The sequence below is a fragment of the Olea europaea genome, unplaced genomic scaffold (assembly GCF_002742605.1).
Source record: "Olea europaea var. sylvestris unplaced genomic scaffold, O_europaea_v1 scaffold1794, whole genome shotgun sequence".
NCBI classification, from domain to species: Eukaryota; Viridiplantae; Streptophyta; class Magnoliopsida; order Lamiales; family Oleaceae; genus Olea; species Olea europaea.
The window spans coordinates 131,212-149,343 of record NW_019235679.1 but is presented as its reverse complement, the minus strand read 5'-3'; the positions used below and the strand labels follow the sequence as shown (position 1 = coordinate 149,343).

Sequence of the window (18,132 nt, the reverse complement as noted above, 5' to 3'; positions counted from 1 at the left end):
TTAAAAAAAAAAAAAAAAAAAAAAAAAAAAGTTTAGAACCAAACTCCGTTTATTATGCATGATGAACAACGTGCTGGCAACGTTTGGAAATATATACTTGTCACCAATCTCATTCTCTCATTTTGCTCGGTTAATTTTAAAAACTAGTTTGAGTTGAAGGATATATTGGTCGGGAGGGCACAACCATGCAATATTTAAACAAAACTTGCTTTTTCAGGGAAAAAATTAATTATCGTGCATTCCCCCATGCATGTATTTTAATCATCTAATTTATATCGTGGTAAAATCAGTATAAAATATTGATGCTACCAGGGACGGATCTGGGGAAGGGGGGGGGGGTTTACAGGGTCAATTGACCCTCTAGATTTTGAAAATAAATAAATAAATTTGTTTAACTTTTTTTTATTAGAAGATACCTATAATTCTTATTTCTGACCTCCTAATCCAAGTCGTCTGGATCCATCCCTGGATTCTACTTGTTTAGATGTCCCTTTTTAGCTGTTGAAATTACTCAATTTGTTTAATAGTAGATAATTTTATCATTTCAAACATTTCAAACCAAGCGGTAAATAAAAATATGATTTTTGTTGTGACTTCCAAATATATAAATTGGTCATCACAAAACATTTAGAAAATTTAATATGATAATTAGAACAGTTTAAGTATTAAACTTAGAACAATAACATCATAATATTGTTAAAAAGAGAGAGCATAATTTGGATTTCCTAAAACATAAAACCTAGTAACTAATGGTAATATCAAAACATAGAAATTAGTAAGTAGTAACGAAAAGGCAGTTAACGCATAATGATATCTTAGCTCTTGTTTGATCATCATTATTCGAAAATTCTCTCATTTTTTTAATTTTTTTTTCTGTATATTCATTTTCAAACACACAAATACACATTAAAAAATTCTACACGTAAAAAAAAAATTAATTCCTACTTTTTAACCACATATTATTCAAAAAATTACCATTTAAAATATTGTTTTTCTCAAATAATCAAACGGGAACTTATTATCTCCATTGGGTGTTTCTTTTTCACAAGGTGAAAGAACTCTTGAGGAATAAACAAAAAATAAAAATTTCAATTGTCTTAAGATCATATTTAAAAAAAAAAAAACAATAAATCAAATAATTACTTAAGAATTAGGTTCATTTGCACAAAACCTTCCAACCTTTACCTCTGTCATGAAATATCCTATATCCTTTCAGATTGGAAGAAAAACCCCGGATGATCTTTTAAGTGCAATAGATAATATTTTTCTTCCATTTTCATGACAAAAGCCTTGTGAGACGACGAATATGTCGCATCTTTAATTTTTTTTTTTAAAAGGAAGAAAAATAAAGAATTAATTGCAAACGTATTTTCAAATTTTTATAAAAAGTACAATCTCGAATTAAAAATTGGGCTCCGTTTTTTTGAAAATTTATTTTTTCAAAAATTTATTTTCAACTACACATTTTTAATAAAATAATATTTACACTTAAATCGAAATTTTTTTTTAACTTTTAAGATGGTGTTTGATACCAATTTTTATGGAAAAATGAATTTTAGAATAGTAGATTGATGGAGAATGTGTAGAAGAAAAAAAAATTTGATTTACATGTAATATTATTTTAATAAAAAATGTGTGATTAAAAAAATGAGAAAAAAAACATTTTGATAAAAATGTAAATCAAACGGATTTTAACCACACATTATTTAAAAATTATTCTTTGAGAATGCATTTTTTCCCTCTCAAATAAGGCTAAAATCTCCCAACTACCCATCTTCCTACCCACTACCACCTACTCGGCCACAAATTTGGAAGATGGAGATAAAGTGTACGACGCTTCTTTCCAAAAAATAATATATCTTTATGTTGCCCTACACGGGAACCACGTTGCTCGGAATTACCATTTTGATGATTATTTTAATATAATCTCACTACCAAACAGATTTTCTTACTTTATGAAGAGGTAGGATTTAAAGGTTATTTCTACAGGGATGCGGCGCACGTGGCGCCCTCCTATTGGCTTGGGATCTGTGTGTATCAGGGCTCAGGATTGCATTAACAGCTTTGCTTGTATAAAAATACTGAATTCCTTGTTTCTTGGCCTCGACATTGAGGTCCTCGTTAAGTTGCGGCCACTGCTCTTCTTGATTTGTTGCTTCTAATTGTTAGAATCCTAGAGGAAAAAAATGGAGTCGCTTAAAGAAAAAATGGTGAATCATCCGTTGTTAGATTCAAAAGAACTATCTCCACCGCCAGTGGAGGCCGGGGAGCAGGTTAGCTCTGAGCTTGAAGATATCCTATCCGACGCCAGCTTGTCGTGTTGGCGCCGCTTTAGGAAAGCCGTTTTGGTCGAGTTGAGGACTCTCTACATCCTTGCAGCTCCTGCGGTTATAGTATACTTGCTCAATAATATTATTTCAATGTCCACTCAGATCTTCTGTGGCCATCTCGGCAATCTTGAACTTGCTGCCACTTCTCTTGGCAACAATGGTGTTCAACTTCTAGCCTATGGAATCATGGTTGGTAATTCTGAATCTTTCACTACTTGTACCTCTTTTCCCCTCAAATTGAGGTACTTTTACAATTACGCAATTATAGCTTAACTATCGTCTTCGTTCTTGTAATGAGCAGCTAGGAATGGGAAGTGCAGTAGAAACGTTGGCTGGGCAGGCGTATGGAGCTCACAGATACGAGATGCTTGGGATTTACATGCAAAGATCAACAATCCTCCTTGTACTTTCTGGGTTACCATTGATGGTAATTTATCTATTCTCCAAGCCAATTCTGATGTTGCTAGGTGAATCAAAAAGCCTTGCATCTGCAGCAGCTTTGTTCATCTATGGCCTTATACCTCAGATTTTCGCGTACGCTGCAAATTTTCCCATACAAAAGTTCCTGCAGGCACAAAGTATAGTGAATCCCAGTGCTTATATATCTGCAGCAGCACTGGTACTGCATGTTTTCTTGACATGGCTGGCTTTGTTCGTGTTGGGTTGGGGATTGTTGGGTGCAGGATTGGTGTTGAGTTTTTCTTGGTGGATCATAGTGGCAGGACAATTTATATATATTTTATTTAGTGATAAATGCAAACTTACATGGACTGGATTCGATTGGATGGCGTTTTCTGGGCTGTGGGATTTTTTCAAACTATCTTCTGCCTCTGCTGTGATGTTGTGCCTTGAGACTTGGTATTTTCAGATTTTGGTTCTCATTGCTGGGTTGCTTCCCCATCCTGAACTGGTATTAGACTCCATATCCATTTGGTAAGGCCAAAGTTTACTTGAGCAGTCTATTCTAGTCTACTTGAAAAATTATTTCACGTTCTGAACAATTAATAAATTAAAATGTAGTGTAACAATCGTTGGATGGGTATACATGGTTGCCGTTGGGTTCAATGCTGCTGCAAGGTTAGTAAAATTTTACCTTTTTGTCAAATGGAGGCTTAACTGTACATAATTCCCACATGAAAAGGCCATTTAAAATATTTTACTAAGCCCCTGTATGGTGGAGCTTTTTGGCAAAACTATCACACTTTGATAAATTTTATAGGAATTGTTTCAATTAAAAAAATTTGAACCTAGAATATGAAAGTTTGAGCAGGATTATAAGCCTCAATTTAATTTAATTTTTATTTTATTTTTAACCACATAATTTTCAATAAAATAATATTACACGTAAATCGAAATTTTTTTTATTTTTATCTAACCATCAATTTTTCAAAAAACACTGTTCTCCAATTATAAATCTAAATAATAGGGTCCGTTTAGCATACATATTTTTTGTAATTATTTTTTTGCCCACCTTCACTCGCATACTAAGGACAAAATTGGCTTTGTCTGAAATAGTTATAGGTCCTGTTTGGTAGTCATTTTTTTTAAAATATATTTTTTTCTCTTTTTTTTAGCCACATATTTTTTATTAAAATGATATTGCACGTAAATTAATTTTTTTTTATTTTTTAACTATACATTTCACATTAATTTATTATTTCAAAATGTATTTTTACAAAAAAATGATTATTAAACACTCTAAAAAAATAATTTAAATAAACATCGTGGGCGGTGGGTTCCACATGATTTGACCAAAAAATCAAATTTTTGCACTCTCGTGACTATCAACAAAAAAGAAAGTCTTGACATGAGCTATCATGTGCTTTTTCTCTTCTCATTTTTCAATCGTTCGCTGAGGCCCCGCCATTTTGTTGGAAATGAAAATGAGTGAAATCATACTTTTCTGTTTTGAAAAAATGAGTGATTGAAAAATAAGAAAATTTTTTCGATTTACGTTTGATATTATTTTTACGTAAGATTGTGTGGTTGAAATTCAGAGAGAGAGAGAGAAATAAAAGTTAATGAAATGAAAATTAATGAACTTCAAACGAGGGCATAATAGAATGAAAATTAACAGGTCCAAACGGGATAAGAATTGAATTACTTTTGCTCATAATAATTATTTGGTTAACATTGAATTTGTGTATAGTGTGCGGGTTAGCAATGAGCTTGGAGCTGGACATCCAAAGTCAGCTGCATTTTCTGTTGTGGTTGTGACAGTGAGCTGCTTAATAATATCAGTGATTTTTGCCGTTGTGTCACTTGCGCTTCGCCATCAATTAAGTTACATCTTCACCGGCGGAAAAGCTGTCTCTGATGCTGTCTCAGACCTTACACCACTTATGGCCGTCTCCATTATTCTTAATGGCGTTCAACCTGTTTTGTCCGGTGAGAAAACGTTCTTTCACGTGCTAATTTCCAACTTTTACTAGGGCAGCATGAGCCTCATGTTGTGCAACTTTAACTTTCGTCACATGCCTGATTCTGACACACGTATACGTGGATTGAATTGACAATACAAGGTGTTGCTGTCGGGTGTGGATGGCAAGCATTTGTTGCTTATATAAATGTTGGGTGTTATTACATGGTTGGCATTCCAGTGGGCGCAGTTCTTGGCTTTGTATTCCACTTTGGAGCAAAGGTACATCACTCTGAATTTTGCATTTATTGTGATAGGGAACACATTCCTATCTTTGAGAACGATTATTAGTAATTTCTTAGGAGGAGCGGTGGAGATCAGTGTGCGGATAATAGTGATGAGTACTAATATTAAATGAGTGGTTTAAAATGTTCACCTTTTTTACCTTTGTTTGAGTCCCATTCTTTGTAAAAAAAAAAAATACATTTTTTAATAGTATTTTGACATTATTTCAATTACACATTCTTTGATAAAATAATATTACAAACAAATTTAATTTTTATTTTTTATTTTTTTAATAACACATTTTCCATCAATATTCTGTTCAAAAATTTAATTTTCCCCCACAATGGGGCTTAAACAAGGGCTAAAATTTGTTTGTTTGATAAGGATTTTGATAATTGATTTTTTGACCGTTAGAGATAAAGTGGGTCCTATCTGTGAGAGAATAATTCAAAAATGATGGTTGGAATAGTGAAATAACGGACAAAAAATTGATATTAATTGACTTAATAGTTATACCAAACAAGCTAATGTTTTCGACCGAGGTTTTTAAAAATTTCTTTAAAATTAGGTATCATAAATAATTTGTTGATTTACTAGGATTTCACTAATAAAGGATTTCAACCTTAAAAATACATTTAAGTTTTGAAATTTCACAATTTTTAATGGGATTATGTGTGAACCTACTCAAATTCAAGAAATTCGTTAGAATTTATACTTTTTTAAAATCCATTAAAATCTGAGTTGATGACGACCCTTAAATGCATGTGACATAATGGGAAACAAATACCTCTGCCTTGACTCTTTAACAAATTTTTCAGAACATTTTTAATTTTATTTTTAAAATCTTGTTTTAATTGTGAGTTGCAGGGAATATGGTTAGGCATGCTGGGAGGCACAGTCCTGCAGACCATAATCTTATTATGGGTCACGATTCGGACTGACTGGAAAAAGGAGGTACCTATTTCACATTGTTTTATATTTTATATTAACCATTAAGATTTTAGTACCTTAGAGTGTAATTATATTTGAATTTTCACTATAAATATTTAAATTTAGTTAAAATAAGATAAGAAATTTGTAGAGAGCAAAGAGAACCAATCCGAGTCTTCTTGCCAATTCTCAATTTAATCGAACACTTCGTGTAACTTTCAGGTGCAGAACGCGCAGCGTCGGTTACAAAAATGGGAAGACTCGAAAGAACAAAGTCGCCTGAATAATTAGTTAGCTATCACATTTTGCCTCCAATAACTATTGCCATTTATAATAAGGTGATAAAAACCATGTCTATTTAAATTATTTGATATACTTCCTTACTTAAAAGGAAGCTTTAGTTTATTTTGGATTTGATTTCTACTTAGTCTTCTAAGACTTTGTTGCTTGTTAATTACTTATTTTAGTTAACAAGTAGATAAAATCAAAATCGAATAGAAATGATTGGATGTGTTTCTTCATCAAAGCTATAATAAGTAGATTATGTCTTCGTGGAATCGATATTCTTTTATTACTTGTACGTATATGATATCGTCTAGCTGCGGGATAACTATGCAATAGTATACTTCAAATTGTTGTAATGAAAAACTAAGGGAGGAAATGTTTTACATGGAATATGGATTCTAGTTATCTCAAATACAATTTCTTTGATTGAAATCATGTCAAGATAAAAAAAATTGTATGTTTATATTTTCTGAAACCAAATGGTAACATTTCATTAGAGCAGATCGTCGGAAATCAAATGGAAACATTTTATATTTTTTTTGCACTTTGAAAAGAAACGGTCAAGAGAAAAAAGATAGAAAACAAAGAGTTAATCTAAAAAACGAGGAAAAAGAATAAGCAAAATGAAAAGTTGCGACTATATTGAAAATTTATTTTGCCCTTTGAAGATTCTAAGATTTATTTGATTTTTTTATTATTTCTAAATAATATATATAACAAGTTTTTAGAGAGCTCTCTTGGAGGCTAGGTTCGCCTATAATTAAGGCCAACATTGTCACTTCGCAATCACTAAATTTGATATGATGTTCGCCAGAGGAATATCGATCACGTGGACAAGTATTTTGTTGAGTCGCAACATGGGTGTTCTAATGGGCAAATACTCAAATAGTAATGTGAATAAAATATGTCGATGAGACACGTGTACAGACTAGACCACTGAATCGATTACATAATGATGTGTCATGTATGATTAGGCCGCTAAATGTACGTCTCTTTTCTCCACAAAAGAAAAAGAGAGCAGATTCTTGGATTGGACGTCCTCCTTCTCATGGAATGTCGTTGGCCAGTAAATTACCTTGAAATAGGATGTGTACTATTATTGCCATGATCCAAGTTAATGGATTTATCTCATGGACTGGACCCATTTAATTGGAATGGAAATGGACTCAAAATTTATTTGGGCCACCACAGCCAAGAGAGTTAGCATTTGTTGGGGACCGCCGAAAGCTCAATCTACTGATCAATCAAACATTGGGGCTGTGAAGCATATTACTCCCATTAAGGAGACCTCGACTTCTGTAGTACATAAACAACTTGGTAAGGAAGGACTATGTGAGGATACCGACTCGCTTAGTGTTTCACAGCCTCTTGGGGAGCTGGACACGAGTTCTGAAAGCTCAGCTGATGAACCTCAATCTATTGTTGTTAAGGATAAAAATGGCAGTAACAGTGGTGAGTATAAGGCTGCACCTTGGGTTAATTTATTTAAAGACAACAGGAATCCTGGTGAAGGATTTCAAATTAATTCCATTGAGGACCAACCTGATGTAATTACTTTGGATGCTCTTGACATGGATAATGTTGAACAATTAGTGGGTTATTGTCTTGTTGGCTATTTTCCTGGCCGTTTTCCAGGGAAGACGGCACTCCTCCTTATGTGCAACTCTTGGAAGGTCGAGTTCCAATATTTTGTCCATAGAAGTGGATGGTTGATTTTCAAGTTTAATGATGATGCATCTAGGACTCGTGTACTGCAAGGTGGCCCATATTTTGTGTTCAATCGACCTTTAATGTTTAAGGTAATGCCCCAGTGTTTTGAATTTGATGATCATGAGATCTGCACCTTGCCGGTTTGGGTGAAGTTACCGGGACTTCCATTGGATTTTTGGAATCCTAGAGCTTTGACTAAAATTGTTTCCAAGATTGGGAAACCAATTTCGACAGACAAACTCACTGCTACTAAGGGCAGATTATCGTATGCACGTGTGCTAGTGGAGATTGATGCGTCTAAAGAGCTGGTTCGGTCAGTTGCTATGAATCTACCTACAGGCAAATTTAGAGTGCAACTGGTGGAGTTCGAACATGAGCCTAAATTCTGTGGAAATTGCAAGATGTTTGGGCACCTTACTACAGCTTGCAATGTCAATAAGAAGGCTAGTATAAAGAATTCACAATTGCATCCGCAAATGAACCAAAATCAGGTGGGAAAAACTGGACAGATCGATGAGAACAGTTCAAACCCGGTTGTCTCGAATGCACAGGCTGGTTCTAATGTGTAGGGGTCGGCAAATGGACAGCAAGTCAATCAGTGTGATCAGCCGTTCATACAGGTCGTTGGTAAAAAGAAAGTAGCGAAATCTGGCCAAGCATCTCTCAAACAGAATGCTTGTAGTTCATCAACCAATGATGACATTCACATGTCAAACTTAGACGGTAAAACTGATGGGCAGGGTGTGATTTCTAAGCCTGATGATAATAAAAATGGCCGCCTCGAAACTGGAAATAATAAGAAGCCCAAAGATAAAGTGGATGAGCAAAGGAAAGTACCTAAAACTAAGGTTATGAAGAAGGGCAATTCCCTTCCTTCATCATCATGAAGTTAGGCACGTGGAATATTAGGGGCCTGAACACTCCCCTCAAACAAAATGGTGTTCGAAGTTTTATTGGGCAACACAACATTGATGTCTTGGGTATTTTGGAAACTAAGTTGGGGATGTCGACGATTGATCAAATCATGCGGAATAAGTTTGGCAACCTATTGCAAATTAATAATTTTGAAGTTTATAGAGCTGGACGTATTTTGGTGCTATGGAACTCCTTGAAATTGAACTTGGAGGTATTGGAGACTACTTCGCAAGTTATCCATTGCATCGTTACTTGTAAGGTAACATCTTTAAAAAAATTTGTTAGCTTTGTCTATGGCCTTCATACAACTGTTAGTCGTAGACCATTATGGGATAATATCATGCAGTTTGGTTTGGATTATTCATTGCCTTGGTTGATTATGGGTGATTTCAATAATGTATTGCATTTTGATGAAAAAATTAATGGTGCTGATGTTACCACATATGAGATAAAAGATTTTGTTAATTGTTGTCTTAATGTTGGTCTAACGGACTTGAGATCTATTGGTTGTTTTTACACTTGGAACAACAATTCTGTTTGGACTAAACTGGATAGAGCAATGGTAAATGATTTTTGGATGCATATGGGTTTTTCTAGTAGTACGAAATTCTTACCATCAGGATGCCTATATGATCACTCACCTTGTATTGTTTCTATTTTTACATGTGATGAGGTCAAGAAGAAACCGTTCAAATTCTTCAATATGTGGACTAAGCACAAGAAGTTCCATGAGACCGTGCTAAGCACTTGGAATCTATATATTCGGGGCACTAAGCAATTCTCTCTTTGCAAGAAGTTGCAACGTCTCAAAGGAGTGCTTAAAGAGTTAAATGTTAAACACTTTGGTCATATTTCATCAAGGGCCGAGGTAGCAAAAAAGGCCTTGGTGGAATCCCGGCTTGTCTTGCATGATGATCCCACCAATTTACATCTACAAAATGAGGTTGCTCGATTGAGGAAAGAGGCCATAAATCTTAGTGAGCGGAAAGAAGTTTCTACTTCCAACAAGCAAAGTGTGCATATTTGAAGAATAGTGATAAATGCACAAAGTTTTTCCACTCGATTGTGAAGAGAAACACTAAAAGGAACTTTATTACAGCTGTACTTAAAAGGGATGGTTCTTATACCTCTTCGCAAAAACAGGTGGCTGATGAGTTTGTTCATCTCTACAGTGAATTGTTTGGACGGGACAGTAATGGACTTGTTTTTTTGGCTGAAAATCTTTAGTTTGGTCCTACTTTAGATGAGGAGCTCGCCACTTCACTTACTAGGGATGTTTCTGAACAAGAAATTAAGGATGCCCTTTTTAGCATTGGAGATGATAAATCGCCCGGACCGGATGGTTATACATCTTGTTTTTTCAAGGAGGCATGGGATATTGTTGGTAATTATTTTATGGAATCAATTCATGAATTTTTTGCTTCTAGATCTCTCCTTAAGCAAACGAACCATACCATTATTGTTTTGATTCCTAAGACTAACCATGCTACTTCGGTGAATGACTATCGGCCGATCGCTTGTTGTAATGTTTTCTACAAAGTGATCACTAAGATACTGGCTTCTCGATTGGGGCCAACACTTGGGTCCATCATTGATCAAGCCCAAGCTGTCTTTATAGAAGGTAGAAGCATGGTAGAGAATATTCATCTTGTTCAAGAGCTTGTGAGGAAATATAATCGAAAGAGGGTATCACTAAGATGCCTACTCAAAATTGATTTGAAGAAGGCGTATGACTCAGTGAATTGGGATTTTCTTAAGAATGTTCTTGAGGGTTTGAAGTTCCCAACTAAATTCATAGATTGGGTTATGGAATGCATTACTACGCCTACATACTCTATTGCTCTTAATGGGTGCCTTCACGGGTTCATAAAAGGGAGGAAAGGTCTTCTTCAAGGTGACCTTCTTTCTCCATTTTTATTTGTTTTGTGCCTTGAGTACTTTTCTAGAATGGTGAAGGGAGCCACCACTAATACTGAGTTCAATTACCATCCTAAATGTGCTCCTCTAAAGATTACACACTTGGCCTTTGCGGATGATTTGATGCTATTTGCTAGAGGTGATACTACTTCGGTTCAGATCTTGATGAATTGCTTAGCAAATTTTGGTGACATGTCGGGACTAACGATGAATGTTGACAAGTCTAACTTGTATATGGTGGGAGTTCAAGGGCAAGAAAGGGATTATATTATTGAGATTGCAAATATCTCCCAAGGATCTTTGCCTTTTCGCTACTTGGGGGTTCCTCTTGCGGTGGGAAAGTTGAAAACCAGTTCTTATGATGTATTTATTAACAAGATCATAGCCTATATTGGGGCTTGGTCTAGGGCATCATTATCATATGCAGGAAGACTAGAGCTTGTGAGAGCCATACTCCAAGGGGTTGAATGTTTTTGGTTATCTATTTTTCCCATTCCGGCTATGGTTACTTCTAGAGTCATATCTCTTTGTCGCAACTTTCTTTGGGGATCAAAGAAACCATTGGTTGCACGGAGCAATATTTGCTTACCTAAGGTTGAGGGTGGACTTGGGCTCCGAGACATCAAAAGATGGAACTTAGCACTTCTTTCCAAAACACTTTGGAACATTCATTGTAAGAAAGATTCTTTGTGGATTAAATGGGTAAACCAAGTATACCTACGTGGGAGTAACATTTGGGTATATATGCTGAGAAAAGAGGACTCCCCTCTTATTAAAAAGCTGATGGAAATCAGAGATTACATTATTGGGGTTGAAAATTCTACCCAGGCAGCTATTTATAAACTGGCCAAGTGGAGTAATGTTGGCAGATTTAGCATAGAAGATGCGTATGAGTTCATTAGGCCAAGGGGAGTCAAAGTAAGCTGGGCTAACCTTGTTTGGAATGCATATGTCACTCCGAAGCATGCCTTTATCACATGGTTGGCAGTTAAAATGAAATTGTTAACTAGGGACAGATTGCATTTCTTAGATATTGACCCTAAATGCTGTTTATGTGCACACATGGATGAGTCTACGGAGCGCTTGTTTTTCAGTTGCTCCTTTACTCGATCAGTCTGGGAAAGAATACATGCGTGGGTGGGTCTCAGGCGAGCTATGTCAACACTTCACATCGCAATGAAATGGACAAAAAAGGAAAGTAGGGGTTCATCTTGGCATAGCAAGGTGAAGCGTATTGCACTTGTTAGTACTGTTTACCACATTTGGATGGCAAGGAATAAGATGATTTTTGAAGACCTTATTCCACATGTTGATAGTATTGTTCGACGAATCAAAACACACGTATACAACGTTTTGTTCTCTTTATATCCGAATGTTTTGTTTCAATATGAGTCCTTAGCTGTAGGTCTCTAAGTCGTATATGAAGTGTTATTCTACTCGAGTTCGCACGATGTAGTTGTATAATTACTTTCATATGATGGCCTGGGAATGCCCGGTGTATTTGTAATTAAGTTTTGATCAATATATTTCACATTTACCGATCAAAAAAAAAAACATTGTACAATGTTCATACGTGAATATTTTCTTGATTTCTCGGGGCAAACTGCTAACCTTAACTTAGAACTCTACGAGGCCTACTCCGGCCGGACAGAGCAGAGACATAAGTAAGCTGAAAGTATGCAAAGAAGCGAACTTGACGTGAAATCATTGGCCTACATGGGCACTTAGACACAAAATCAAACATGAACTGTTATGAGAAATTTCACTATGATGGCAACGTTCCATGCCAAAAATAATCACTTTTGTTTACAATTCTAACATCACACGTATTTCTTATTACAACCTTACATGACAAATAGAGAATCTCATCATCTTCAACTGAAGAGTGCTGTATAGAGTAGCTCATTCCAAGTATCTGGTAATCCAGGAAGGCACCAATGACTACAATCCAAGCCATTGTGCATACTATAATATGCTGGATGAGCATCTTTTCTATATTGGGATAGTAATGTTATGTCTAGTAAATAAACTGGTTTCTTAATTCTGCTCAACACTCTGTTTACGACAAGTGCAGATAATGGCATGCCTGCTGGATATTTTACCCCAAAGAATGGTTGTGTCTCACTACTGCACGACTTGCTTGGCTCATTCCAATCCTTGCCCCTATTTTAAACACAAGAAAAGGATTATAGCTATCTTGTTTAAGTATTTCAATCCAACTTATCAAATAAAGGGCATACTGGTAACTCGAGTTGCATAAAATCAAGGATGAAAGGAACACGATAACATTTGACAATAATTTAATTCAGTCTAACGTATCAAATATATTATGAGGATCAAATTATTAAGCATTTACTTACTCGTAGTGTGTTGGGGAAATTCCTTGGAAAAAGACTTTGGTTTTGGAAGGATCAACATTTCGGTTGACCCATCTAGCCCATGTGGTCAATCCTTTGTAGAAAGCAATTAAACGGTTCATGTCTTTGTATAATTTACCTCTCTCTTCCATGTAATCCCATCTGTAGTAGAGATCCAAAAGAATAGTGGTTAAACGATACATATTGTGCTATTAATTTATATTTTTATCAAATTTACTCTTTTAAAAAAAATAATAAATGTTAATTTTACGGTTGAGAACTTTTGGTGTGAGTCCACCAATGCCACGTGTTGAAAATCAACATGTCCATTCCTCGCCATGCATCCCCATTCCTGATCGAGTCAAGCTTCAAAACCCGACCCACATTTTGCTTCTCCAAGTCTACTAGGTATGGTGTACGATATAATAGTAATTTCACTCCATAATCCTAAAGGGAAAAAAAAATTAAACATTCAACAAAGAGTTATTATTAAGGCTCACTTAATAATTAGTTAATGAAATAAAACTTCAATCTTTTCAACTAATATGATCTTATTATCTATATTTTTTAAATCAACGAGTATTGTCACCTAAATTTTAAATACATTTTACGAACCAATAAAGAATTAATAAAGTGCCTGCAGATTTTTTTCGAATATTTATTTTTCCGTTGATGCTGTCTCTGTACCACTTCACGAGTCCAAAGCAGGCTTGCATTCTGACCATACTTTTGTGGGAGAAAGTGACTCAAAATCCAGACTGGGGACCTTATACAGACTTTAACTAGCTAGAAGCGTTACAGTGAATAGGTGAAATGAAGTAAATATGAAGAAATAGAAGCCTAAGATGTCACACGTTTATGTATGAAAGACCACTCATATTATTGAGGAATGCTACATGTACACTAAAGTTGTACACTCTAATTTACAATCCCCTCACATGAGAGGATACCCACAAACTTTTTAATCACTGTGGACCCCCTCTCATGTGAGAGGGGTGTACACTCTAGTGTATAAAAAGCATTAATACATAGTATTTGATCACATCTGAACACATACGTGCACGTGTTCTTGGCTTATTACTAAGAATTATCGAAGTTGAAGACGTGTTAGATGAATTGATTTGGAAAAGATTAAAACATTACTATGAATGAGAAATACGTGAAAAATTTATCTCCAAGGCGGGTGCATAAAATACTTTTTTAAGAAATGTGATTAAGTGGATACCGTCCTTAACTCAAAAAAAAAAAAAAAAAAATTAAATCCTAACCTTAAGGGTCCCCCACCACCCCTGCTCTGAAGTATCGTGAGGGAGGTAAATCGCAGGTTATGCCTCCAAGGGTACAGGGTGGAAGACTGCTTGTACACTTGCACTTACCCAAGAGCCAAATCCATATTTCAGAATTCGAACCCTTGACGCAGAAGTCTCAAGTAAAGTTGGATTTCTCCATCCTCTCTTTTTACCACTTGGAGATGTGTCCTGGGTCGGATACTGTCCTTAACTCACTAGGCTCGTGACTTGCATGAGCTTGTTTATATATATAAAAAAAGAGAAAAAAAAAATCTTTTATAAAATTGAGTTTGGTGGACCGCCAAATATGACACGGCTCAAGTCAGTATGAATCTTTGGATCTCACATCTTTTTATACGATTAAAGCAGGTACGGCTCATACAAAAATATGAGACATATCAAGTACAGTGGCAGATGTAGCGACAGTAGCGTCCCCCAGCCCAATTCATCTTTTAAGAAAAAATAATTTTTTTTATGTGTAATTTTTTTCCGCATATTAGCCTGTCTTAAAATTTTTTCTGAATCTACTCCTAACCAAGTATCTAGATGTAATGGTGAATCGAGTAGAATAAAGCGACTCTACCAGAAAATGATTTACACCCTATATGACAGATACTCACATGTGTGTGGGTCTTAAGCCAACCCTACATGAATAAAAAATACAAAAAGCCGTGGTCCCCGCCTCTTCATGTTTCTGGTCTGTCAAGAAGGGTGTAAATACCCTTTTATACGACCGGCAAGATCGTATCGAGTATTGATCAAGTGTTACGTGTTATAAGACAAGGATAAAAAATCATTGCATAGTTCGATTAAGGTATCAAGTATATTACAATGAAAGGACGAATTGCAAAGGCATTGTCCAGTTAATATTGGACCACGCTATAAGTCCAGGGCCCATGTGACCGTGAACAAGAATCTTTACCCGTCAATATTTAGCTATCTTCATCAATTTAAAATTGCAGAAATATTAACTAATTCCTAAAGTCATTGTCTTTTAAATTTCGGTGAGTTACATGAATTATACGTTATCTTGATGATTACTTCTGCAGGGAAATACCTCAAATTGACCTAAATAAAGGAAGGATTTTCCAAAATGGCCTTTGACTTTTCTAAACATTTTGAACTACCTAAAACACCCTTAAACAAATATTAAAAAACAACCCTTTATCTAATATAAATCTTCTATTTAAGTCCTTAAATAATTAACAAATAATTTTTCTAAAAATTTGTGAGAATTATTAATGACAAATTATAAAATAAAAAAACCCAAATATAAGAGAGGACCGTATAATATAAAAAATGTTGTTAAAAATAAAAAAGAAATTAAGTTTGAAAAATAAATTGATAAGATAGGATATCAAGAACAATTATATGCATCACAAGAAATATTAAAATGTTTCAAAAAAAACTTATTAGAAAATTTTGCTAAAGGAATTGTAAGAACAATAATTATAAAAGATATACAAGATATCATAGATAAATTGGAAAAAAGGAAGAAAAATATTTCAAAATATGATATACCTTTTAGAACAGATATAGATATGATGACAGATATTGATATTATAAATTCTCAGACATTATTAGACTTTGAAGAATTACTCAAAAATTTATAAGAAGGCTAATAAAAAATAGATTATAACAAACATACAAAAAATTAGTCTTTATCTTAAGATTTTACACCTAATAGTAAAAATAAAAGAGTTTTTGGAATATAAAAAATTTTGATTCATGATTTTTAGATTATTAGATTTTTGTTCACTCATAGTAGCACCCCCACAGTTGGTATCAGAGCCATAGAGATCATGAGAAAATATATAAAAAATTAAAAGATTATGATTTTAGAAATTATTGAAACTTATAAAAATAGACTAAGCTACCAAGTAAAATATAGTTATGACATAGAATGCTATATAGAAGAAGATAATATAGTTGGAACATATAGTAAAGATATAAACGAAGTTTTAGAAATTTTTAGAGTAATTAAAAATCTACCTTTAGAATTAAAAGAGAAAATAATTAAAAAGATATTATTTGAAGAATATAAGCATATATATATATATATATATATTAAGAGTAATCCAGAGGGAAATAGATTTTATAATAATCTGAAATTACTATGGAAATCATAAAAATAAATAATTATTATCAATATATTGAAGAAAAAGGATGTTATATATTTTACAACCCCATCCCTAATAAATTAAAAATAATAACATTATGTATAACTAGGGATTTACCTAGAGAAATAAGGGAACAAATACTACATAAATTAATTGTAGGATTTATCAAGGATAGATGTACATATGAAATAATTTGTGAAATATTTGAAAATGAGTTGTACCATAGAGAAATATATGAATCGTCATAAGAATATAATGGAAAAAACTAAAAATATTTTAGAAAGGAAGTTAGAAAGAATAAGATTAATAAATAATAAAATTTTAGATGAATTATTAATACCTGGAGAAATAACTAAAACTCAAGAAAAGCAAATATTAAAATTAAAACAAGAAAAGTATATAGAAAAAGCAAGGTATTATGAAAAATTAAAAGAGATAACAAATCATGAAGTTATAAAACAAAAATATGATAAAATGATAAAAGAGTGTAAAAATGCTGAGTGTATAGTATTTTATTATTGTCAATCAAAAGATAGATAAAATGTCAATCAGTGAATATATGGAAGAATTAAAACATCTAATAAGAACATTAATAAATGATGTACAAGAAATTAAGAATGAAATAAAAGAAGCTAGAAATGATATAAATATATTGAAACTTGAAGTCAGAAAATTAAAAGAAAATGAAGAAAAGAATAATAGAGTAGATAAAAAATTTATAGAAAAAGAAATAACCAGAATAGGGAAAAAACATATTGAAAGGAAAAATATAATAATAGAAACGGGAAGTATGATGGATGAGTTTAGAAAAAATATATTACCTAAAATAATAGAAGAAGAAGAATCTAGAGAAAAAATATTAGGTAAACAAAAAATTGAAGAAAATCAGGACAAAGAAGATGAATGAAGAATTAGATCTACTTATAGATAATTTTGATCATTTAAGTCTAGAAAGTATAGATGATGAATACCAAATCTTAATAAATATTGGAGGAGGACCTAATCCTGTAGGAACCTCTAAACAAGAATCAATAGATCCAGATGAAAGCTATGCTCCAATGTATAATAAACCATATAGGCAATTTTATGATAAAATAAGAGATAAGCAACCGTCCAAAGGAAATAAATACAGTAATAGATTTGAATTAAATAATAATTATGATAAACCTGTTAACCATGGAGGAACAAAATTAGACTTAGATTGCAAAATAGATACTAAGAAAGCCTTAATAACTTGGGCAGACTCAATGATATTATTCTTTTTATATAATAAAGATGATACATGAGAAAATATTGAAAGGAGAATAGATTTTTTAATTGCATCTTTTGAAGGAAATGTTAGAAATTGGTGGGAAGGAATTAGTAGTGATACAAAATCATTAATAAAAAGAAATGATCCTAAAAACAGAAATAGAGATAAATATGGAAAAAATCATAGAACAATTAGAAAGAATTTATGGAGAAAATCCATTATTATTTTGGAAACCATACCATCCTAAAGCTAAGATAGAATTAACAGAAAATGTTATAATAAGAGTTAGACCAATGATGTATACCTTACAGGATATGCAAGAATTTAAAACTCAGATAAAAGAACTATTAGAACAAAAGCTAATTAGACCCAGTAATGGACCT

General features: G+C 33.5%; 2 protein-coding genes across 2 annotated transcripts in view; one reads left to right on the top strand and one right to left on the bottom strand.

The window, feature by feature from the left end:
* The first annotated feature begins 2,029 nt into the window (after positions 1-2,029).
* On the top strand, positions 2,030-6,461 carry LOC111378244 (protein DETOXIFICATION 40-like). Its single transcript, XM_023001417.1, has 7 exons — positions 2,030-2,519; positions 2,632-3,263; positions 3,351-3,407; positions 4,480-4,718; positions 4,853-4,971; positions 5,842-5,928; positions 6,127-6,461. Exons 1-7 carry the CDS (start codon positions 2,187-2,189, stop codon positions 6,193-6,195), a joined length of 1,536 nt encoding a protein of 511 aa, XP_022857185.1. The 5' UTR covers positions 2,030-2,186; the 3' UTR covers positions 6,196-6,461.
* Positions 6,462-12,467: 6,006 nt separating this feature from the next.
* The window catches only part of LOC111378243 (protein trichome birefringence-like 39), a 10,504-nt gene continuing 4,839 nt past the window's right edge, over positions 12,468-18,132 (bottom strand). Inside the window, exons 3-5 of the mRNA XM_023001416.1 lie at positions 13,360-13,535; positions 13,092-13,250; positions 12,468-12,894 (exon numbers count right to left, since the gene is read on the bottom strand). Coding sequence (XP_022857184.1) covers positions 12,606-12,894; positions 13,092-13,250; positions 13,360-13,535 — 624 coding nt within the window. The 3' untranslated portion in view covers positions 12,468-12,605. The remainder of the gene's footprint in view (positions 12,895-13,091; positions 13,251-13,359; positions 13,536-18,132) is intronic.

Coding starts and splice junctions, on each gene's coding strand:
- LOC111378244 (XM_023001417.1), top strand. CDS start 2,187: ATGGAGTCGCTTAAAGAAAAAATGGTGAATCATCCGTTGTTAGATTCA. Junction 3,264..3,350: donor TTAGACTCCATATCCATTTG/GTAAGGCCAAAG, acceptor ATTAAAATGTAG/TGTAACAATCGTTGGATGGG. Junction 4,719..4,852: donor CGTTCAACCTGTTTTGTCCG/GTGAGAAAACGT, acceptor TGACAATACAAG/GTGTTGCTGTCGGGTGTGGA.